The sequence below is a fragment of the Colius striatus genome, chromosome 1 (assembly GCF_028858725.1).
Source record: "Colius striatus isolate bColStr4 chromosome 1, bColStr4.1.hap1, whole genome shotgun sequence".
Classification (NCBI taxonomy): domain Eukaryota; kingdom Metazoa; phylum Chordata; class Aves; order Coliiformes; family Coliidae; genus Colius; species Colius striatus.
The window spans coordinates 10,437,377-10,462,115 of NC_084759.1; the positions used below are offsets into that span (position 1 = coordinate 10,437,377).

General features: G+C 36.7%; 1 protein-coding gene across 1 annotated transcript in view; it reads left to right on the forward strand.

Moving 5' to 3' along the window:
• DEUP1 (deuterosome assembly protein 1) overlaps positions 1-24,739 on the forward strand; it is a 59,099-nt gene that overhangs the window by 28,945 nt on the left and 5,415 nt on the right. Inside the window, exons 7-14 of the mRNA XM_062020515.1 lie at positions 1,458-1,592; positions 4,586-4,699; positions 6,784-6,996; positions 10,871-11,016; positions 11,623-11,728; positions 13,294-13,491; positions 14,457-14,543; positions 16,452-16,651. Coding sequence (XP_061876499.1) covers positions 1,458-1,592; positions 4,586-4,699; positions 6,784-6,996; positions 10,871-11,016; positions 11,623-11,728; positions 13,294-13,491; positions 14,457-14,543; positions 16,452-16,651 — 1,199 coding nt within the window. The remainder of the gene's footprint in view (positions 1-1,457; positions 1,593-4,585; positions 4,700-6,783; positions 6,997-10,870; positions 11,017-11,622; positions 11,729-13,293; positions 13,492-14,456; positions 14,544-16,451; positions 16,652-24,739) is intronic.

A 24,739-nucleotide genomic window follows, 5' to 3' on the forward strand; every position in this document is an offset into this window, starting at 1 on the left:
GTTTAAGCCTGGATATTCTGACCCATTTTAAAAAAATTAAATTAACTATGTTCTCTGACAAAGTATGTTTCAAGTACAGGTAGCTTCCCTGCAAAACTTTGCATTTCCTTTTGAAGGTGCTATCTCAGCCTCGGTAAGTCCATGTTACAGGATTTCTATTCAGAAATTCCAGCTTGGAATCCATCCTTGGATCTCCACATTTCACAAAACTTTCCAATCTAGGATGATTTATCTGCTGGTCATGCAAATTCTTTTTGCTGTTCTGTATTACAAGTTCTCAAAATCTTCTCTAAAGCCTGTAGGAATTTTTCAGATGAGTTTTTAACTCCAGTTTCTGTTCTATACCTTTTCTGGACCTTTTTGGCCTTCTTTGTTACCAGCTCAGACCTCAATTGCTCATTCAAGGTTAGTTCACTAGGATTTCATTCCATTTCCCATTACTTCCTTGGAAGTAATTTCTTTTCCAGATAGTAGTTCACTTGAGAAATTAAAAAGTATATAAGTTTTTATGGATTTTGTTTGGTTAGGTAAAGAATTTGAGAGTCACAATTTTTTAAATGAAACCCTGATTATTATGAGAGTGTAAACCATCCTCTATAATTGAGTTTAAAGAGTATTTACAGCTGTAAGCTTCTTTTCTACTCAGTATTCTTCACAAAGTCCTTTTATTTGAGTTCACTCAAGACCATAGTTTCAGTGTTTTCTTTTCAAGATCCTTGGTTTTCTTTTTTCTTTCCAAAACCAGATGTACTTAACTCTACCAGATAATGTCAGTTGGCTGTATCAAACCTTTAAACAGCCACTAGCCCCTTTGTTTTTCCAATATAACTAACTGTTGATCAGGCTGGCCATTTTTCTGAAGAGGCTGGTACCTTATGAAGGGGCTAGTTCTTCTGCTGGTATCTTTCCCACTCTGTCTCTGACTCCTTTGCTTCTGACTCTTTTATGGTAAAATAAATAGCCAGAACCGGATTTAGTGTCTGGCTCTCAAAGACACCCTTTGGTGCTTAATGATTCCAGAAGAACTCAACCATCACACACAACAACTTTCATGGTAAAAAAAGGAACATGTAAGTTTAAAATATGTCAATGATACTCTTTCTTTCGGGCTAGTGAAGCACCCTTTTAAAATGTCAACACAAGATGGCAGTAAACAAGTATGGAACATTTTATATAAACACTGTAGAAGAAATGGCACTGTGGGCAACAGTGTCATAAAGGACTTTAGCAGAATTAAGTAGCTGTCAAATAAGCCCGTTTGAAGAGTTAATTAACATTTATATGAGAGCTTGGTGTTGTTCATCTCTAATAAATTAACTTCCTTAATTGTTTCTTTGTTATGTTGATTAAATATTTAGAATACTGAAGCTGCAGTTGGCGATTCTATTTAAAGAAAAGTTTGGCCATGTGGTCATATTTGATAGATTCTACATGTCAAACTCTGCTTTCATTTCTAGTTTTCAAAGTTGACATATACTTTTGAAAAGCTACAGTCACATCAGCTAAAACAAAAAAGGGTTAAAAGTAGAGAAAAATGCGAGCAAAGCCTAGAGACACCATCTGAACTGAACAGTTTATACAAGAAACTGGAGGTAAGGACACTTTGTTCTTATATTCTAATATAAATATGCCTTTAGAACTAATTTGTGATTTACAATTGTAAACTTTAATTTCCCAATAATTCTGCAAAAATTATATAATTTTCTACCTCTGGCAAGGAAAACTTTAATATTCATAGTTTAATATTCAGGTTTTGTTCATTTATCCAAATTTCTTTAATGTTTCTAGTAGTTTTTTAATTAATATAGATAATTTTCCTCATAGCCATAAATAAATTTTACCTTCTTCCTGATTAATTTATGTGTACTGGATAATATAATCTCATGAGGCCTGAGACCTTTTACATATGCAGGATACTGTCAGGTAACACCATTAATTCTGCTTTTATAGACATTGGGACAACTTTGACCATGTAGGGCTAGACAGAAGGATTTAGGACTGAAAAACTGCTTGTCGTACACATCTTTTGTCAGCACCCATGTGCCTGAGGCAATTCACAACCTTGACCTCAGTGCCTGTTTCCCCCCAGTAATGTATGCAAAAGGATTAGGCACTTAAAAATACATTCCACAGAATTCAGCATGCTGAATAGGGGACTAAGTAGTATGAGATGTCAAGGACAGGATTCAGTCATATTCCCCGTTACTCTTCACATGGGTTGGATTTTAGCAGACTTACTCTTGAAGACAAGAACATACTGATTTCTGGTCATAATTCCCAGCCTTGACTTCTCAGAAGTTACTTTATGATCTGTGGAAAAATCAGATATTGATTGGGCCAATGAGACAGCCAGAACAAAGAATTGGCATATAGAGAGCGTGCCTTCAAGTGGTGGCTTCTCCCCAAATACTTGTCTGGTTACATTCATTGGTACAGAAATTGATATCCAGTCTCGTGTCTTACAACTGAGCAATATAATCTCTAGCTGTGCTAATTTTTGCTGCTTCTTTTTTATTCATCCAAGAAATTTGCTGGTATCCTATGCAATGTAAAACAACTTCAAAAGGAAGAATTCCAAAACTTGTTGAAAACTAGCATTTGTTTGCTAAGTAGAAAATGAACATGGGAAGATTCTGGTTCAGATTCTATGTGGAAAAATCATTTAACTGAGTCTTCCTCATATGGAGAGAGCAGTCTAACCATTGGTCTGAAGATATTTTCTCTGGCCATCCTTTGTAAAGAGCGTAACAAAGTAGTGTGTGCTTCCAGTGTTTACTAAACTAAGTACTGTGGAGAATCACAGAATCACAGAATGGTAGGGGTTGGAAGGGAGCTCTAAACATCATCTAGCTCAATCTCCCTGCTCAAGCAGATCCACCTAGATCAGGTCACACAGGAACATGTCCAGGGGGGTTTTGAAGGAGACTCCATACCCTCCCTGGGCAGGAAAGTAAGCAGAAGAATACTAGTCAGAAGTGTGAGCTAGTTGCCTAGCTGCTGAGCACTGTGAAGACTTAACAGGCTTACCATGTAGATTTATGTAGATTTCCTATGTACATGATTTAGACATTTAGAGAACTTTACAATTAAAAAATTAAGATCTCGTAGATGTTAAGAGCTTTCATACTGAAACTGCGATTAAGCAGGGTTTTAGGTTTTCTATTTTGGACTTGCCTGTCTTTTATGTTATTCTATAATATATAGGACCAACTTCTGTGACCTTCAAGTGACTGTACCTGTGTAACAGGACACATCCTAAACACATCCTAGCTCTACACTGATGTTGCTGTCTCTTCCACATCAAGAGTCCTTACCATCAGAAAAGCTACTACTCTTTGGACTGCAGCATAGCTGCCGTCATCTGCTACTACAAGAATAATAAATGGGTTGTACATCTATCCTTGACTAAATGTGTCACTACTGTGAAACTGTCTGATCCAGCTAATTTGAGAATGACTTTATTCAAGACTAAAATGTGAAAATAATGCAACACAATGCTATAATTTGATTAATTATGCAGTATGGAAAATGAGTGCTTGGAATGTATTCAGCAAATTCTAGTATTCAGGAAATAATTACTGTGTTGAAAATCTGCTAAGCTCAGCACTGCTTCAGTAAGGCCTTGAACCTGCACTTCTCATTAAGTAGTCTGCAACTCCATTTGTATCACATTTCATAAAATGAGAAGATGTTTATTGGTTTACAGTGCCAAAGCAGATATTAGGAAAGCTGTAAGAAAAGATTTCTATTAACCTATTTTTGTAAAGTATTCAATTTAGTTTCAGTAGCAAATAAAATAATGCTTTTTAAAATTTGGGGAATGGGCCAATTTAAGATAATTATTTTTTTTAAATCTATCTTTTTGGAAGCAACATTTGCATTGTGAAAAAGGGAGTTCTCATAACAGCTTACAAACAGTATATTTTTCACTTTCTAAAACATTATACTGTTATTTTGCTAATTCTTCATGCTAAAAGAGTAACAGTTCTAATAACTGGAGTTCTCCCACGTAGGAGCATTTAAAGATTAGTTTTAAACATGTAAGATCTGGTATGATTTAAGAGGAAATACAAATACACTATAAAGAGGAAAATAAGAGCAAATGCAAAACCAGTATTAGATAAATCTGATAGAGTAGAATTTGTTAAACAAGTTTTTGTTTAAAGCAAGCCCTCAAAACCTTTGTCTGAATATTAAGAGTTTGATTCACTGACTACTCTGCTTGACATCAATATAGCTTTAAAGTCAGAGGAACTATCCTCCAATAAAATGGATGTATTATAACTCCAAGATCTACAACAATGGAAGTGCTTTGAAATATTTTATCATTTTTATTCAATGATTATGTTTAGCATTCTTCTCAGATTAACAGCCTTTAAAACTGGGGTTTTTTTCTGGTAAGGATGACTGGATGGATAGTTCATGTCATTGTTCTTTTTTTCTTCATTTCAAAATTATGGAAAGAATATGTATTAACTAAAAAGCTAGACTTTTTCTTAGGACTATAAAGATTACAAAGTTGTTTAGATCAAGGAAAATAAGTTATTTTCCCTATGTTTACTAGCCTTGTTTTGCTGTCTTTCAGGATCTGAAGGCAAAATCAAGAGAATGGGATAAGAAGGGATCAATCTGCCAAAATTATCTAATTTATTTAGATGCTCAACAAAAATTATTGTTGGACAAATGTCATTTATTTCAGGTAAAATTTCTACCTTCCTGTAGAAGAAAATTAGCCATTAGTTCAGCTGGAGTTATTTTAACTGAATTTTAAAAACCTGAATACCACTAAGCTTACAGTGAATCTGGCATTACACGGATATATTGGTAGTGAACATGTTGCTTTAGGTAAAGCAGATCCATTCTGAAAGATCTAGTGATACATACAGTTATTTTCATTTCTTTTTCTCATGAGAATTATGCATGAAAATTGCAATATTTCTGATTTTTTAAAACTTACAGAAAGCAATGCTTGTTGCTTTTAAGTATATTGTGGAAATACTTTAATCTTCTATGTTATTTATTAATATGCCATTAATTGTGATGAAAAGTATCTTACCAAGTAAGTAATGCATGGCATTAATATGTTGACTCAAATGTAAAGTTCCCTCAAGTCTAAGATAGCCTTCATTGTTTTTTAAGATCATAAATATATAAATATATATTAATATCATTTATGCAGCAAAAAGAATTTCTATGTGCTACTCCAGAATCACACATGGAGCTGTTATCCTTTTTTGATTACACTTTTCAGCTTTCAATTTACCATTCAGTTCTTGGTTGACTGTGTGATTATTTTTTACTTGCCAATCTGTGTGTTAATTTTTTTTCATGTAGCTATTGATCTAGCATATTTTTATTTTTTAATTCCTTCCAATCCAGAACAAGTTATTGATTTAATGATGTCTTGATGACCTATCCTGCTCTAAAAAATAGAAAATAACTTACTCTAGAAAATAACTTACAAACTAATTGGCCGGAAGACAGCTCAAAAATGAACAGGAAGCCAATTACATTGCTGACTGGCAATCCACCTTTCCACTGTCACTGAGCTCATTGGATCTTAAATCTAGTGAAAACTTTCCATAACAATTCCTACGATGCTCTTTACCTAAATTTTCCAGATGTTTCTTAGTGTCTTGCACTATATTTCACAGGATGTTTTGACATTTTTGGATATTAGACTCCATAACTTAGATGTCAAGGATACCTTAATTTGTTATCTATAGAAATTAAACAAGTTTAATTTGGCTTTATTGTAAACCTGCAAGTTTAATTTGGCTTTTTATTTGCTATGCAGCCAGTGGTCAGTTCTGCTTAGGTGTTCAGCCAACATAAATTATGGGAACACAGTCAAAAGAAATCAAAGACTCTCTAAAGCATGCCTTTTTGTAGTCCTTGTCAAGGAAATATGGTATTTGTAACCCTATTTAGTTTTAATATACATTTTCTTATTCAACTTCATTCATCTGTGCACCTGATAAATGGTTTCCAGGTTACATGTTGTTATCATTTTTCAGCTAATTCTCAGTCTTCTGAAAGATTACTGCTTCTTGTTAATCTCCTGGTAGAAGCATCCATGTGGATAGTTTTTCAAACAGCAAAACCAGTTGCCATAGTAATTATGCTTCTTTGTGATGCCTGTAAATTCACAAATCCTGGCAATACCCATTTTCTGAAGCTTTGAGTTTAGGATTTTAACTAGTACAAGGAACTGAATGGAGTGTGGGACTTTACAGAATGTGCAAATGATTCTTCCCCAAGTTGAAGGATAATTATATGAAAGTACAGCTCCTGCAGTAACTGTACTGTAACTGTTTATACATGAGCTATGTAATGCTAACCCTCTAGTCAAAGGTTAATATCTCTCCTGAGACACAGACACACACAACTCCTACTGAGTTCAATGAATCAGAGACTATTTCTCTCAAATGATTTTTTATAGGTAGCTGCTTTGAGTAGGTCACCATAAACACCTTTTTCACATTTGAGGCTAACTAACATTAAGTGCTAGGGAGATGCACAGCACAGGAGAAAAATCCTTGAAAAGATTCTGTGTCCTTGAAAGATTCTGATTTTATTTTTATTACTGAGGCAAAGAATACGAGACTAAAACCCAGAATTGTTCTTTAGAGAAGTAATGCAAACCATTCCAATGATGTCATATTTTCTAAGCAAATCAAGGTGAAGATGGAAATAGTTTTCTGATTTTAGTAGTAATGGTTTGGTCCTAGCAGTTTACATATCATTATTGAATTTCACTCAGAAGATTTTCTTGTTTTATAGAAGCAGAGCCAGACTTATCAATTCCAATTACCCAATAAGGAACAAAACCAAGAAGAAGCAATTATCTATGGCCAGCCTGAAAGTGAAAAGGATGCACCAATTGTTGAAAAGTTAAAGGGAACTGTGAATGAAATTGAAATGAACAAGAATAAACTTGAAGAGGAAAATCTGAAACTCCGTGAGGATCTAAAAATGTACCAATACCAGTGCCAGGTAGTTTTTGATTTTTGTGGTGACTGCAGAATTAATGCTGGAGAAGTAATTATTTAGGAGTATACTTTAAGAAGTTTGACTGTATTGCCTGTATAAAAGTTCTGTACATTACAATTCTTTGCAGGAACATAGAATGAGCTGTGAACAGTACAATTTTTTTAGAAACTCTTAAAGAGAAAACAGAAATATGTTTGATATGTACTAGTACATTTTATTCTTTTCTGTTTATCTAAGGTTTTATAACCTTCCTGTATCTGTAGCATCTGCAGGAACTTAGCCTGGTTCACTTGGTTCCTTCTGTGAAATCGCTTTATGTGATTTACACCTTATTGCACACTGTGTCATATAGCTAGTAAATAAGTATATAGAAAAGTGCATAACATATTTTATTATTATTAAAAGATTTTGCAGTCAATGAATTTTTAAGTTGCCATCCATGTGAAGAACCATCAGTTTTTATCTTATCCCTAGTTTACCATTTTTTAATGTAACACTAATCTATGAAGACAAACATTTGGGCCTCTTCTTTTGAGGGTGATATATGAGTTCTGACAAGACTGAGGCACTACAAGATCTTTAAAGCCTTTTTTATTAGCTATGTTTGAAACAGATCAGGAATTACATTCTCATTGCTATTTTTTTTCAGGTAACATATATAAATTATGCCTTTGCTTACTTATTTAAACACTTCAAGGTTCAGTAATATATTTAGTGGCCTATAGTAACTTTGACTCTTTCTGCAGAAAGATAATCTCTGTTTATAGACAACCTTGCAGAGTTATAACTTCATATGCAATAATTGCATATGCATATACTTTATAGGAATAAATATATATGTGGTAGACATTGATGTGAGGTGTTGTCAGAAAAGCCAAGTTTAGTGCATGTGATGTTTATACATTTGATTTGCTCATTAGTTCACTCAGTCATTTGCTTATATACAAGTTAACAGTATGAAAGCAAAAATGTATAGTGTGGGACCTGTTAAAAAGGCTGCCATCAAAAGTAGCAGGACTAGAATATGGAGTGGAACAAATCATGGCAATTGGAGCAGAGAGAGTAGATGTCTTTGTGTTGTAGCCTTTAAGATATTCAAGCAAGAGGATTTTTGGAATCGTGTGGGTAGAATACAGGAATAGCCAACGTAGAAAATACTTGAAGACACTTTAAGTAAAAATGGAGCTAGATTAACATTGTCAGCTAAAGGGCAAAAAGTTGCAGAATCAAGTGCTGGTGGTGTGGAGTGCTGCTGGAAAAGCTGCATTTGCAAATAGCTACAGAAGGGAAATACTGATATGTTTCCACTGATGTAAAGTCAATGTATGGTATATACATGTCATCCAGAGGAAATATTTTATTAGGAATGTCTGTATGAGAAAGAAGGAAGTGCAAGGCCTGTAGTCAGCCAGAAGAAGTAAGCAGCTTTATGTGGAGTGGTGCTAGGTGGACAACGGGAGTAGTTAGATCTGATGTGGGTAAGGGAGGGAGGACCAGATGGGAATCTTGGTAATGACAATGGCAGCAAGCCTAGTATTGTGCCTCATATGTCTTTGGTGCCTATGACCATTTCATATCTACTTCTAACTATTTCTCTCATACTATTAATTAGCAAGGAACCAGTAATAAAGTGAAATCCATGGAAAAACTTTAGAAGATCCAGGCAAAGACTGAGGCTTATTTCTCTACTTTATGGATTGTCTGACAAACTTAAATAAAATAATTTCCTAAAATAATTTCCTAAAATAATAAGTGGTACTCATCTAAATGGGTTTTTTGAAGTGATATGTGAAGCTCTTGACCCAAAGTTCTGTTTAAATTACTGCAGCTGCTGCTGTGGCTGCTGTTGTTCCTGCTATTATTACAATTCACAGAAGAAAATACAATTTATGCAAATATGTATGATAACTGTAGCCTGCCACAGATATGACTTCTAGCACGCAACTGTACAGCACTGCTTCCCCTTACCCACCCCAGAATGAGATCAGAGGGATAACCCTCCCCCAGTTTCACGCATTACAAAATAATTGTGGCTATTCCTCAAATGTTGAAGTAACAAAGCTCACAAGCAAGTCTTGCAGACAATTATAACAGTTCATTAAGCTTTATTTCACTTGAATATGCCCAGACTTGCATTTCAGAGTTTAAAAAAAAATATATCTCAGCCTTAATTTAACAAAGGATAAGATAAATGAATTTGTGTATGCAGCCCCTATAAAAAAGCAAAAGCGCTTCATATCTGTCTTCAGCAGCCCTTTCAGCCAGAGGAGAACCACAGGCTTCCTGGAAGGAAGGTCATTCTCATATGAGGCTCTAAGGGAAAGAAACCTTTGAAGTTCCTTGCTTGGCATGTCATTTCTGGATTCCATTTGTCTTTTGAAAGTTTAAAGGCTTGATTTTTGCTTTTAAACATGGGAATGATATTAAAATAAAAGAAAGACATTATGAAAAACACTAGTGCTTTTAGAGTAATTGCTTTAAAGGCAAAAGCTCAACATCCTTGGAAAATCCTATATTTTTCCATCTGGAACATGCTTTTGGATCTTCAGTGAGGGGAAATAAATATTCTCTAGATATTACTATTGCAAGAATCTGTTTGTTATTGCTCTTTTGTTATTTGTAGGTTATATTTTCATGTTCTTTGGTATGTTTTAGTAAATTTTGGGGATATTCTAATTGGGGGAGGAATTCAAACTTTATGATGCCAAATAAAACATGTATCCAAGTTGCCTATCAATTAGAAATTAAAGGTAAACTAGAGACAAGTTTTGTGGAGTCCCTTAAGAAAAATCTTTTTGTGATTATTTAAAATTTTGTGATGGTCATTTAAATAAGCAATTAGCTCCATGCAGATCTAGTTTTGGAGATGACTGAGCATACACCTTATATAAGTACGTAAGTCTAGGTGTATCTGCTCCAAGCTTCCAGGCAATATTTCATGAAGACATGCCTGCCTTTCTGTAGCCCTGTACATTTCAATAAATTCGGAAATACTGTTAGGAAACAGAAAATTAACTCATTCCTGTAGGTGAAGCATGTTCTATGATTCTAAGTTCTAGGGAGCAGAACTTGCTGAATCATGGAATGATTCAATATCATAGAATCATAGAATGGTAGGGGTTGGAAGGGACCTTTAGAAATCATCTAGTCCAACCCCTCTGCAGAAGCAGGTTCACCTAGATCAGGTCACATAGGAACATGTCCAGGTGGGTCTTGAAGACCTCCAAGGAAGGAGACTCCACACCCTCTCTGGGCAGCCTGTGCCAGGGCTCCCTCACCTCAACAGTAACATAGTTTTTTCTTATATTGAAATGGAACTTTTTGTGTTCCAGTTTCATCTCATTACTCCTTGTCCTGTTGCTAGCTACAATAGAAAAAAGAGATGTACCAACCTCCTGACACCCAACATTTACATATTTATAAATCTTAATAAGATCTCCCCTCAGTCTCCTCCAGGCTAAACAGCCCCAGTTCCCACAGCCTTTCCTCGTATGAAAGATGTTCCAGTCCCCTGATCATCCTGGTGGCCCTGTGCTGGACTCTCTCCAGAAGTTTTCTGTCCCTCTTGAAACAAGTAGACTATGTATTTTAAATGCAATTAAGAACTTCTGAGTGATGTTTCCTACGATAGCTTCAGAGCCAGATGCATTGGGACATTGCGAGAGTTAAAGAATACTCAGCATGACTTTTTAGGTGACATTTCTGGAGAAAGGAACTGATGTGAAAGCAATGCCTTTTCCAGAAACTGAAAATGAAAGCATGTAAATACTTTTGTACAAATTATACAGGTATTGAAAATGATGTATGAAAATACAGCATTGTGAGCTACCACTGTCTCATTCCGTAGAGCTATTTTTGTGTTTGCTTGTTTCTTTAGAACATGGAGGCAGGATTTTCAGCAATGAGAAATGAGCTGCAGTCACGGGATGCTCTCTGGAGAAGGACACAACTGGAATGCCAACAGTTGCATACAGAGTTACTGAAAATCAGAGAGTACAAAGATATGCAGGAAATTCAAATGAAGTATGTATGTTGAAAAAAAATACTGCTGCTGAGATAATATTTTTATATATATTTGATTTAAATTCAGTCAGTTTAAAAAGACACTCTATATTCCAATGACAGATTCTAAACAAATTTTCATAAACATTTTCATTAGCAATTATATATGAGAAGATTGCAGGCAATAGATGCAGGCTCTGTTAAAAGGGTTTCATGCTGCCTAGATCTTTATAAATCATCACATTTCATTTCTTTCTCTTTCTATGTTTACAGTGCCTGTCCTTTTCTCAGCATTGAAACACTTTGGAAGTAGCACCATAAAGATTCTCCCCAAGCTCTTTTGAGTAACATATTCATCTTTTTTCTGGTTTATCTAATGTACCACAGCAATTTGAGATGATATGAAGTACGAATCTGCATTTCAGGATTCTATCTGCACACACTTGCATTGTCCTTAATCTCTAGATATCTTCCAGGATCAAAGCTGGTTTAGGCCAAGTCTCTTGGTTGTTTGGGTTTTTATCATCAGTGAGCAGGTCTTTCACAGTTTTCCACTGAGGAGAGAAAACTCCAAGGTAAAGATTATTGAACGTTCTGCTTGTTTCATGGTCTATTTCTTATTTAAAGGCGTCAGGCATCTTGTGTGCACGTTACCGAGCAAAGGGAAAATAAAAATGCTGAGTTATTACTGTTGGCACAAAGTCAAGAACACCAACAAGAAGAGCTAAACAAGGTATTTCATATTGTCAAGTATTTCCAGATCTTAACTGCAATATGGGATTTTTAAAAAGAGAGCAGAGTACTGAGCTTGGGTATGTGCACATGCAGAAATGGGCAGAAGGATAAATTGTGGCTTTAGGAGAGTATGAAGCTTTCACATGTGAAAAAGCTTTCATGTATGGCTGCATTTCTGGAGGAAGCTGATAGCTGTAAAATTTGCCTTCTGATTCTATGCACTAATAACTAGGCAATAATTGCAATAATGGAAGAGACCATGCCTAAGCATGACTGTGATTCAAGTAATACCTTGCAAGTAACAAACCCTCCAAGGCTACGAGTAATTAATGGGCTATAGGAGGTAAGTAGTAGTTTGTAGATGGTCTCAGATGTAAGACAAGCTAAAGGACCAACTGACACAAGTTGCTGTGGCAGGTACCCAGGGAAGGCTCAACTTAATCACTTACCTGGTGCACAGTCAGAGGCAGTGCTCTTCAGTTTTAACTATGCATCATGCTGCATTGCACGTTTCCCATGTGCATTACTGTGTGCAAGCCGCAGCAGCATGGCACTGGAGATTGGCATATGGCTTGGCAGGCCAAAACCCTTAGGGAGCAAAGGATGCTCAGAACTCCTCTTACAGGCATGTTGTGGTTTTGCTGAGTAGCAATGTAAACAGGAAGATCTCTAATTGGATGCAACTGAGCTGGATGCAGCAAATTTGGCATGGTAGTAATGATCTAGCTCTTAGATTTTTTTGCATCTACATCTATTTGTTTACAATTGTAGTATTTGTGTGTAGTTTGCATAAATAAAACCGAAATGCCATCTGTTCCTGATTGTGTACAGTTCTGCAAGCAATTATTAAAATGGGTCCAAAGGTTATTATGCTGCTTTTTGTGGTTTTGTTTCCTACATAATAAAAAAGCCTATCAGTACTAAATTGTTGGTTATAGTGAAAAGATTATGAAAACAATCTTGTGTTGATTCTTTGGCGAACTCTGCACAGGAGATAGTGCAGAAAGTTTGATCTTAAATGTTGTATATAGTGGCAGGGAAATGTCTCATAAAGTGATTTACCATATATACTCTTTATTTCTAACATAGTTTCTCATTAAAAAGTCTCTCGATTGATTTATTTATATTGCTCCTAAGTTAATTTATGCTGCATTAAACTTACATTTAAACCTAAATTAAATTAGGAGCCATGTAAATAAATCATACTTAGGTTTATTGAATGGATATTTCCTTGAATACTCTATGAGTATTAAAATTAATATTATTTTTATTACATTATTTTAAAATGTTAATTTAAAGGGTTTGTATTAAAATTACCTATTTGTAATAAATAGGCAAAGGAAAGCACAAGAGAAGGGTTGGAAAAAAAGATGTGAAAAATAAACAAAGCTATGTGCAGTGACTTATAAAGACACTTTATTATATACTCTCAATAATCTCTGATTCAATTAGAAGAGTTGCTGTCTTGGAAGCAATGGTAAAAAAAATCACTGATAGGTAGCAAGTAGATCCAATCAGATCTACTGCACAGTTTTTTTTCTTTTTGAAACATATTTGCTGCAGATAAGAAGCCATGTTTATCAAGAGGAGCAGTCCCATCACTCAGAGAAGGAAAGAATGAAGAGAGAAATCTCTGACCTGACGGAAGAGCTTCATCAGAAGGAGATCACTATAGCAACTATCATGGAGAAAGCTAGTCTTCTGGAAAGACAGTTAAAAATGGAGTTGGAGATAAAAGACAAATTGTTAGCAAAACAACAGGTATGCAAGCAGGCAAAACTAGCCTAGATCATTTTACTCCACACTATTGGTAATGACATACATTATCTGTGAAAGAAAGACATTACATTTCCTGCTGTAGTTTTCATCAGCAGTGCTGTAATATCTGTGAAGTATCACTAAAGCAGTCAAACTGAGACTGGAACAAGAAAGCACGAGTAAATGTCAACTGTACATCTAAATTGCAATTCATTCTCACCACTAGGATTCAAAAGATCTTGAAAACTTCCCTTTTTTATGATATGTGCGTTATGATGAGAATCATATATTATTTTCCTAATTTTTCAGGTTTATTTAAAGCATTTCGAAGAATGTTACAAACCTTCCTTAGAAAATTCTGGTAATTTTAAAGCCAAAAACTGCAAGATAGCCCTGTTTTAATGGCAAGTTTCAGGATTAAAAATAACATTATCTTCATTCCTTAGTTTTCCTAAGCAAAAGAACATTCATGTGTAGAGGTTTATAGGTTTTGTGAGAGGGTCACTGCATATTGAAAATTGTGATTAATGTAATACTTAACTTTTGACAGTAGGAGAGTGTCTAGCAAAATGAGAGATGTCTCCTATTTTACCAGACCATATTCTCCAGTGTGTCACTATAAGAGTGGATGTCTTGCCTAGGCTTCATGTCTAGGATTTCATCTAATTCCAGCAAAATCTGTCAATCTTTGTATCTGTAACTGAATGTGAACACCCTCATTTTCCTACATGATTCCTTCTTTCAAAAAAAGTAAATAGAATCAGAGGCATTGCATTTGTGTATCTTTTATAGATGGCTTATGACTTCTTTCTGCTTTAGTATTGCTGTATTGTTTTTTAATTATAGTTAGTTTCATGATTATTTATATCTATTTTAGAGAAGTAAAATGACATGTATCTATACTCAGTGTTATTTCAAGTTAACAGTCATACTCTTGTATTTAACTAAGAACTGATTTTTTTTCCTAGTTGTTGGATTTACAATACAAAGTTATCAAATTTGAAAACACACATCTGAAAGAGATGGTGAAAAACCAAGACTGTAAAAGTTGCACAGTAATTTTATTTCAATCTATGCAATATGTGGAAGAGTTACTTACATTTATTTTAAATGTAGATTGAGACCATGGCAGATTTAGAGATTTCTGGTGTTCATAAAATAAATAAGTAAAGGGAAGGTGTGTGACATAATCAAAACAAAACAAATCACACAACCTGATGGTGGGTATAGCTAGGAATAATTTAACCTTAACCATATTAAGCTAGAAATAAGCTAAATTTTTCAGTAACTGTCTAGACACTGAACAGTTTCTGGGAGTCTGTTTTGTTATGTGACACCACTTATATAAGAATTTTTTTTAACAGTCATTATTCCCCTGGATACAAAAATATGTCCCTTTTTTCCTGTTTTATCTCTTTGTTCATACAGTATTTAAATAACAGTAAGAAACTGATACATTTTACCCCTACTAAGCCTATTTCCAGAGTAAAGTATTTACTTCTCTCCAAAGGAAGGATATTTAAAGTTTAATTCATTTTAAAAAAGGCCACAATATAATGTAGAATTGTAGTGTATATAGATACAAATATTATATACACTGCTTTCCACAAAAACCTTCAAAACATCCCCTGCTTACTGAACATCTGCAGTTATTGTATAGAATCATAGAATGGTAGGGCTTGGAAAGGACCTTTAGAGATCATCTAGTCCAACCCCTCTGCAGAAGCAGGTTCACCTAGATAAGGCTGCATAGGATGTGTCCAGGCAGGTCTTGAAGACCTCCAAGGAAGGAGACTCCACAACCCCTCTGGGCAGCCTGGGCCAGGGCTCCCTCACCTCAACAGTGAAATAATCAATTTTATTACATTTTCTGGAACTTCCATGCCAGCTTGGCTCATAAATTTCCACTAAAACTAGCTAAGCAAGGGAGGGTTTATAGGAAAAGGTGACGTCAAAGCAGTTAGTGCAAGGAGTAGACAAGCTTTCAGGTGCAGGAGCTCAGTTATGAAAGCAGTATACTAAAAACCAAACCCTTTAACACTCACAAGTTACAAAAGAATAAGGTAAATCTAGACATATATGAAAGCATAACTTAATAAAATGTATGGAGTTTAAGTCTTTTGTGTGTAATCTGATAAATCCTGTGAGAATTTTCTGTTGTTGACAGCATACTGTTATTGCAAATACATTTACACAAAGCAGTGCAGTATTCCACAGAGAGGTAGTTCCAAATTAGTTACCTGAGGTGTGCAGTACAGGCTTCATGGAATATGTGACAGAACAAAAAAGGAATGGAGTATCCTGGCTAGACAGCTTCCAGAGCTAATCTTCATCTTCGCCTCTTGATCGCCTAGTGCATGAGCCTCTTTAGCCCTGGTCACTTCCAGCATTTTGGCTTGCATGCCATGTGGGCTGACCTAGCTGAGAGGCAGGGTTTGATGACACAGAGGGAGAGCACTGTGCCAATGGCTTTACTTTAGTGCTTCTGAAACAGCAGGTGACTGCATCCCAACACTGATATTAAATCATGCCAGTAGACATAGCCTATATCTAGTAGAGTAATGAACTTCTATAATTTTCCTTGATATTTTTGGTGGCATTGTTACTGGAGGGAGCAATGCAGTCTGCAGCTACAGCCATTATGATTGCTTTTATGTTATAAGTTTTACAAAGCAAGCGATGAATTTACAGCAATAATATTTTGAATGGGTGTTGGTTGAGAAATTTTCATTTGCTTTATTGTGTTACAGAGGCTGTTATCCCTTCGTTTCCATTTATCTACAGGGTTGTTTTTTCTGGAGGCAATTTTCTTGGGTTTCTATAAGTAGTGCATGATTATATATGGTAGCTAGGTCTTTCTTTAGCATAGAACATTGTTTTGTGTTTGCTCGTTAAAAATACTAACATCCCTTTATTGTGGGGAAAATAGAACTATTTAATGATGGGTTTCTCTCCTTTCACAGAGTGTAGATTCATCTAACAAAGAACATGGAATTTCCACAGTTTCTATTCACAAGCTGGAAGACAAGAATGTCCTACTACAAAACAGTCTTGTTAAAGTACAAAATGGCACAGAGACATCAATAGTGGGTGGCATGGATACATATGGAGAACCAGAGCATGGCTACCAAACCCATTCAAGGATGCAAGAGAAGGAAGAAAGGTAATGTTTAGGCTGAACATACACATGAAACCTCCTGTAAGTTTTTGGAAGTATCTAACTGGGCAAAATGTTGAACTTTTTTTCTGTTTCTGTACATTCAGAACTCCCACCAACACTTAGTATATATATGTATGAAGGTGGTTAAATGAGTTTGGCAATAAATGAAGTCCCAGAAACATTTGATCATTATTTTAATCCTTCTTACATGAAACAACTTTAAAAATATATGTGCTGCTTAAGTTATTCTTAGTTCCAGGTTTTTCAAAACAGGACACAAATGTGTTTTTACTGACAAATAAAAACAAGACAAGGAAAGGATATAAAAACCAACAGGAGAGGTAAATCGCTCCACAGGAGGCTATCTTAATAAGCAGTTTGAACTACAGCCCCTGCTGAAAAGCTTTGTGTCCTGGCAGTTTCATTTGTTGGATGTTTCATTAAATGCGTTTAATGTCTAGTTTTGGTGTTCTTGGGTGACCTGATTTTTAAAAGAAACATAATTTCAGAGGCCCTGAATAAATCGTTACTACAATAAACTTCTTGTTAGGGAAAAATAATGAGACTTGAGAATACTCAGGCTCATAGAAAACATTGTAGTGATGACTTTGCTTTTATTTCCCTGTATTCTGTGAAGCACTGAATTACTTTCAGACATGTTATAATTGTGGTGTTGCAGTAATAAAAATAAAATTAAACTCCTTGATAAGCAATTATTTCACAGTACAGGAGAGGGACCTTACACAGGCTTGAGAGGTGGGCCTGTGCCCCTTGAAGTTCCACAAGACCAAGTGCAAGCCCCTGCACATGGGTCAGGGCAATGCTAAGCACAAATACAGACTGGGAAGTGACTGGATTGAGAGCAGCCTTGAGGAGGAGTTGGAAGTGTTGGTTGATGAAAAGCTCAACATGACCCAGCAATGTGTGCCTGCAGGCCAGAAAGCCAACCGTACTCTTGGCTGCATCCAAAGCAGCATGGGCAGCAGGGCGAGGGAGGGGATTCTGCCCCTCTGCTCTGCTCTGCTGAGACCCCACCTGCAGTGCTGTGTCCAGCTCTGGTCCCCAACATAAGGAGGATGTGGACCTGTTGGAGAGGGTCCAGAGGATGGACACAGAGATGATCAAAGGGCTGGAGCATCTCTCCTGTCAAGACAGGCTGAGGGAGTTGGGGTTATTCGGCTTGGGAAAGAGAAGACTCTGCAAAGACCTTACTGTTGCCTTTCAGTAGTTAAAGGGGGATTATAAGAAAGGCTGATACCATTTAGCAGGGCTTGTAAATGATGGGACACAGGGTAGCAGCTTTAAACTGAAAGAAGGTAGATTTGACTAGACATAAAAAAATCATTATTTGTGATTCGGGTGGAACAGGGTTGCCCAGAGAAGCTGTGAATGCCCCATCATAGCAATTGTTCAAGGCCAGGTTGGATGGGGCTTTGAGCAACCTGGTCTAGTGGAAAGTATCCCTGCCCATGGCAGCAGTGTAGGAACTAGATGTCTTTGTGACATTTTAGATGTCTGGGAACTAGATGTCCAACTCAAACCTTTCTGTGATTCTTTTACATATTTTACTTGATAGCAGGAATATAATAAAAGTTCTGTGATGCAAAGTTTAAAGTTTAAATAATTGGAGCCAAATTGTACAGGTCAACATTTCAAACTCATATATTCAGCCTTTGGCAAAACTAAAAGTGATTTTTCTTCCTGCAAAATAGAAATGCATTCCATTATATGTAGTTACATTCTTGCCTAAAAAGTTCCTTTTAAAGATGTTTAGTGTTAGTGGTAGTATTCATGTGTATGTAAATATATAGGTATGTATGTACACATATATGAATGTACATAACACACACATTTATATGTGGAAGTGGCAAGTACAGCTGCTTTCCTACTAAGTTTCAAGGGACGTTGAAGTTTTTGCTGAAGTATTTTTGCTGAAATATTTACAAACCAAGATACAAACTATTGTGCACCTGTAGATCTCACAATTTCAACAAGAATCCTCAGCACAACTTTTGTTGTGCTTCTCTTCTGAAGCGAGAAAAAGTTAGATCTTTTGCCCTCGTTTTGTCAGGAATTACACTTGCTCTACATGAGGAACTGTGAAATGTCATTCGTGAGCATTTCAGTGTATGAGACAATAGAACTGTGCAAGTAATTGGCAAGATTTTGATTTGATAGTCATTGAAGACCAATGTCAAATGAAACCTGGGAGAGAGATCCCTGGGAGAGCTAGCCTTCCTCACAAGAGGAATCTCAATCACACTACTGAACATAGAATCATAGAATGGTAGGGGTTGGAAGGGAACTTTGGAGATCATCTAGTCCAACCTCCCTGCAGAAGCAGGGTCACCTAGATCCGGTTGCATAGGAGCATGTCCAGGTGGGTCTTGAAGACCTCTGAGGAAGGAGACTCCACACTCTCCCTGGGCAGCCTGTGCCAGGGCTTCCTCACCTCAACAGTAACATAGTTTTTTCATCTGTTTAAGTGGAACTTTTTGTCTTCCAGCTTCATCCCATTACCCCTTGTCCTGTTGCTAGCTACTATAGAAAAAAGGAATGTCCCAACCTTCTGACACCTACCCTTTAGATATTTATAAATGTTAATAAGATCATCCCTCAGTCTCCTCCAGACTAAACAGCCCCAGTTCCTGCAGCCTTTCCTCATATGAAAGATGTCCCAATCCCCTGATCATCTTGATGGCCCTGCACTGGACTCTCTCCAGCAGTTCCCTGTCCCTCTTGAGCTGAGGAGCCCAGAACTGGACACAGGACTCCAGATGAGGCCTCACCAGGGCAGAGTAGAGAGGGAGAAGAACCTCCCTTGACCTGCTGGCCACACTCTTCTTGATGCATCCAAATAATGATTATGTGATGCAACACAAATTATGACTCTAAATAATCTGATGAAACAGATATATTTAGATTCTGGCTTTCAGGATCTAAAACTTGCATTCAACTTCCCAAGTGAAAAGCTATTTAGCTAAATAAATACATACACAGATTTCAAGAAATGTGCGAATTCAGCGTGTCACATACACAGTGGCCATCCCGCCTTTGTAAGACTGGGCCTTTTCTGTACTGTCAGTTCTCTGTTCCCAAACAGGGAACTACCTCAAGATTTTCTCAGAAAAACTGAAATTAAATTCTCAATGATCAAATAGATGCAAATCAACCAGGCAATTGATGCTGGTTGAGTTAAACTCTGGGGTATGTTTTATTTTCTTGTGAGCATAAACCATGTTATTTCCATTTTAATTTGCAGTTCTGTTTCCATGGTAATTATGGCACTGGAGAAAGGGCACAAAGACTTTTTTTACATAGTAAAAAAATAGAAAACATGGGGTTTGTGCAAAGGGGAAGGGGGTGGTTTTGTTTTAAATGATAATTTTCAGAAGCTGTACTTTTTGGGTTTCCTGTTTGCATTCAGAAACCTGGAAAGGTTTGCACAATGAAAGACAAAATAAAAGTCTTAACCAAGTGTATTCTACAGTACTTTTCAGTCCTGCTTCACAATCAGCACTGGAATCCTAGGCACGGGCTCTGGCATTAGTTAAGCAGGAGACCTCTAGAGAAAATACAGGAAACTGCAGGAAGTTATGATGAGGATTTAGAAAGATGCATGGTTTCTCTTCCTTGCAGTATACACTGAATATCTAAATATTACAAAGTAAGATATGCAGGAGTGGTATCTTTCTGCTCAAAAGGACTGTGGCCACATCCTACCTACAACCTCTTTAATTAAGAGCTCTTCTCACATATGATAATTGCCTTACTTCTAATTGCCATGTGCATAAGCTTTCCCCACCCTCAAGACATCGATCCTTTATTTGGACCTTGGTGGCATAGAATTGATTTAAATTTTGGCATGGCTGAAGAGGGATTTCTCTGATGAAGCTGATGTGTTTAGCTTGTTTGTTCCAAAATTCAAACATGCATGTGAGCCCTGAAATGAAAGGCTACTTATCTACCATTTATTTACTATTTATTTACTTCTGCAGAGGGGTGGACTAGATGATCTCTAAAGGTCCCTTCCAACCCCTACCATTCTATGATTCTGTGAAAACTATATATAAAATAGGTAACTGGTCAAGCCAAAGTGCATTTCCATCATGTAGCAAAAGTGAGGGACAAAGTCTGGGACCAAATGACTAAGATAAATGGAGATTGCTTAAAGGATCTGTGTTGACAGAGGTGTATCTGTATTAAGGAGGTTTTCCCTACCCTTTGGAGATCACACACTCTTAACCAGTGTATCAGTCACTGTAATGGATTAATGGAAAGTGATGAAAACAGTCTCTTCAGGAAAATCATTTTAAAAATCAAGCTAGTAGATACACTTACAAGGTACAAGCAACAGCACAAATTCCAGACACATCCCTGGTCACTAAAGACCTGTTGTTGTCTTTCTCAAGACTAGGTATGTCAACCAGCACAAGCTGTGTAAGGAATTTGTTTTGCACCACTGAAGTCATTGATCACATATGGACCTGGCTGTTTTTATACATGAGTCTGGAAACAGAAATCCTGTCTATATAAATTCCCTTGGTGAGGACATTGTTCTTTCACTTCTTGTCCCATATGTTGTCATGTCAACAGTGATATGATTTTTGTGAAGTATCTGAACATCTGAAATGCTCTGTGACAGTAAACCCACTGAAAGCATAAGTCATTTTACTGCAGCTATTGTGCATTTGCATTGCCAGTGTCAAATAGCCATTTTTGTACAAATGTGCAGACATTTGCCTACCTTTACATTTGTATTCAAACTAGGACTCCATTCATAGATATTACTTTTTGCCTTACTGGCAGAAATTTAAACCTCAACTGTGAAATCTGTGTGAAGTGAAGGCACAGTATCCATATCAAAGCACTTAAATGTAGGTGTCATGTTTTTCCAAGACAACAAACAGCCCCAGCAATCCTATGGGCTACAGTAGGAAGCGAAATTCTTTTAAAAATCAGTCCTTTGGGGTGGGAGGTGGGGGAAGGAGTGTTTTTACTATATGAAAGCTACTGTGACTGTAGGCACCCAAGTCTAAAAATTCTGGTCTTAGTGAAGTAAGCTATAACATAACAGTAATAACTGTCATTTAATACACAGAAAAGCACTTCAGGGGTAAAAAAAAAAAAAGAACACAGGTCACCTAGACTTTACAGTGGGTTTACAGAGGAAATATAACTTCCAAAAAGGTCAGAACATAAGATAAAAAAACTCCAATCTGTGATTTTATTATTCATGCTCAATTGTAGCACTTTTTTCACTATGCCCTTCATCCAAACAACAGATGGAATGGACTTCAAAACAGGGGGTGGAGGCAATATTCACCTGTGCCCAAAGAGCAGAGTATTTATTTGAAGAAAAGCATGAAAGAAAGGAGAAAATTGACCTCAAAAAGGCAAATGTTTTAGGTGATTTAGAGAACTGGAAGATTTGCCGAATAATCTCAGAGAGTCTTATGTTACAATGTATTATAATAATATTATAGTAATAAAAATATTATAGTATCATCTTAACAATTTGCATTCTGATAGCATTCAGAGTATCTTCATCACTATTTCTTTTATAATCAAAGAAAAATATGTTCTTCATTAGTTCTGAGTTGTTCTCCACAGTTCACTTACGGAGAACTCAGTTGTATGTTTCAGGGCTTATGTACAAGCAGAGTCCATTAGGACTGCACAACCATTCCCAACACCAAATATTTAAATTAACATTATTAAATGATGGTGTGATCTTTCTGCAGAAAACACTGTCCTTTCCCTGTGCTTGGCAAATCCTTCTTTTTTATTTGGGGAAAAAAAGAGAGAAAAAGGCTGTTTTCCTTGGATCTGAGCAGCACTGAATATTTATAATAGTTATATTTTAGTGGTAGAGAACTTGATCTTTAAAAGCTTTTATAGCTGCACTTCAAATTAGTAAAGTGTTTTAGAGTATTTGCAATGATAAGAGATTTCAAACAGCTGTCATGTTTAAGTATAGTAGTTACCTCCCAAGACTAAAATTTCAACTTCATCATAAGCACACACCTCAGAACAATGGAAATCTTTACCACAGTCAGAAATATTATAACAGGAATGTAATAAAATCTAAAATCATTCCGTTTTCTTACACATTTTGGTATAGAGTACAAGTAAAGGTGCGATTGAAAAATTGTCCAATTCAGCAGACATCTGGGCAAGCCAGCCTCCAAATTCTCTGCTCTTACCAATATGTTTTCAGAATCGTTCAGTTAACTGGCAGGAAAAGGATGGGAAGAATCTCTGTTTCTCTTTTTTTTTTTAAGGTGTTATTAGCCATAATAGTTTTTGCTTCAAAGAACTACAAATGAGTACAAATACAAGTTTTCACATCCATTCTGATCAATGTAAGTGGATACAGGAGTTATGAAACATCATAATAAAACACTTCAAGATTCTTCCGTGTGCATGAAGATTTCACTCATTGTTAGAACAGAACATTCGTGTGCAGGGTTTAAAAAAGTATATGTTAAACTAAAAAAGGATACGTTTAATACAGCACCAGGACAGGCTGGGGGTCAAACTGCTGAAGAGCAGCTAAACAGAGAGAGACCTGGGAGTCAAGATTGATAATAAGCTAAATATGAGACAGCAATGTGCCCTCGTGGCCAAGAAGGCCAATGGCATCCTGGGATGCATCAAGAAGAGTGTGGCCAGCAGGTCAAGGGAGGTTCTGCTCCCCCTCTACTCTGCCCTGGTGAGGCTGCATCTGGAGTCTTGTGTCCAGTTCTGGGCTCCTCAGCTCAAGAGGGACAGAGAACTTCTGGAGAGAGTCCAGCACAGGGACACCAAGATGATCAGGGAACTGGAACATCTTCCCTATGAGGAAGGGCTGCAGGAACTGGGGCTGTTTAGTTTGGAGAAGAGGAGATTGAGGGGAGATCTTATTAACGTTTATAAATATCTAAAGGGTGAGTGTCAGGAGGTTGGGACATCCCTTTTTTCTATAGTAGCTAGCAACAGGACAAGGGGTAATGGGATGAAGCTGGAACACAAATAGTTACACTTAAACATAAGAAAAAACTATGTTACTGTTGAGGTGAGGGAGCCCTGGCACAGGCTGCCCAGAGGAGTTGTGGAGTCTCCTTCCTTGGAGGTCTTCAAGACCCGCCTGGACATGTTCCTATGTGACCTGATCTAGGTGACCCTGCTTCTGCAGGGGGGTTGGACTAGATGATCTCCAAAGTTCCCTTCCAACCCCTACCATTCTATAATTCTATGAAACATTTCATTCTTTGTCTTATTAACCTCCAATGTGTTCTCATTAAATCAGTGGCAAAATTATTATTGCAGTAAAAATGCAGGATCAAGGATTCCTGTACTCTTTTTCATATTTAACTTATTTAAGCACTTATTCTAAATTGTAGGTCTTTGAAAACACGTGTTTAACGGGATATTAGATCAAAACTGATTAATTATCCAATCACTAGTAATAGGGGGTTTTTCGCATCTCATACTTTCATATTTCACTCCCTCTATTTGTGTGGCTAAATTCAGTCTAGTGCCTATCCTCTTGTAAGCTAAGTTACCAAGACATGGCTGAAGAGGGCTTACGTAGGTTCTTCCACTGAAAATTTAAAGTGATGATCACCTCTGGCAAAGGAAAGGTAATGATTACTTAAGAAGTATTGGGATCTTCAATACCTGAAGTGAGTTTGTGTTTTAGTACTGTCTTGTCCAATTATACATCAAAGTTACTCAACTTTTACTCTGGCAAAAAGGTTTAAATTAGTGTGATTTGTGATAGCTGAACATGAGCCAGCAGTGTGCCCAGGTGGCCAAGAAGATCAATGGCATCATGGTTTGTACCATAGATAGTGTGAACGGCAGGACCAGGGCAGTGTTCTCCTGTTCTTGGTACTGCTGAGGCAGCATCTCAAATACTGTGTTCAGTTTTGGGCCCCTTACTCCAAAAGGGGCACTGAGGTGCTGGAGTGTGATCAGAGACATGCAACAAAGCTGGTGAAAGGTCTGGAGCAGAAGTCTGATGAAGAGCAGCTGAGGGAACTGGAGGTGTTTAGTCTGGAGAAGAGGAGGCTGAGGGGGAGACATCTGACAAGAAGTTGTAGTGAC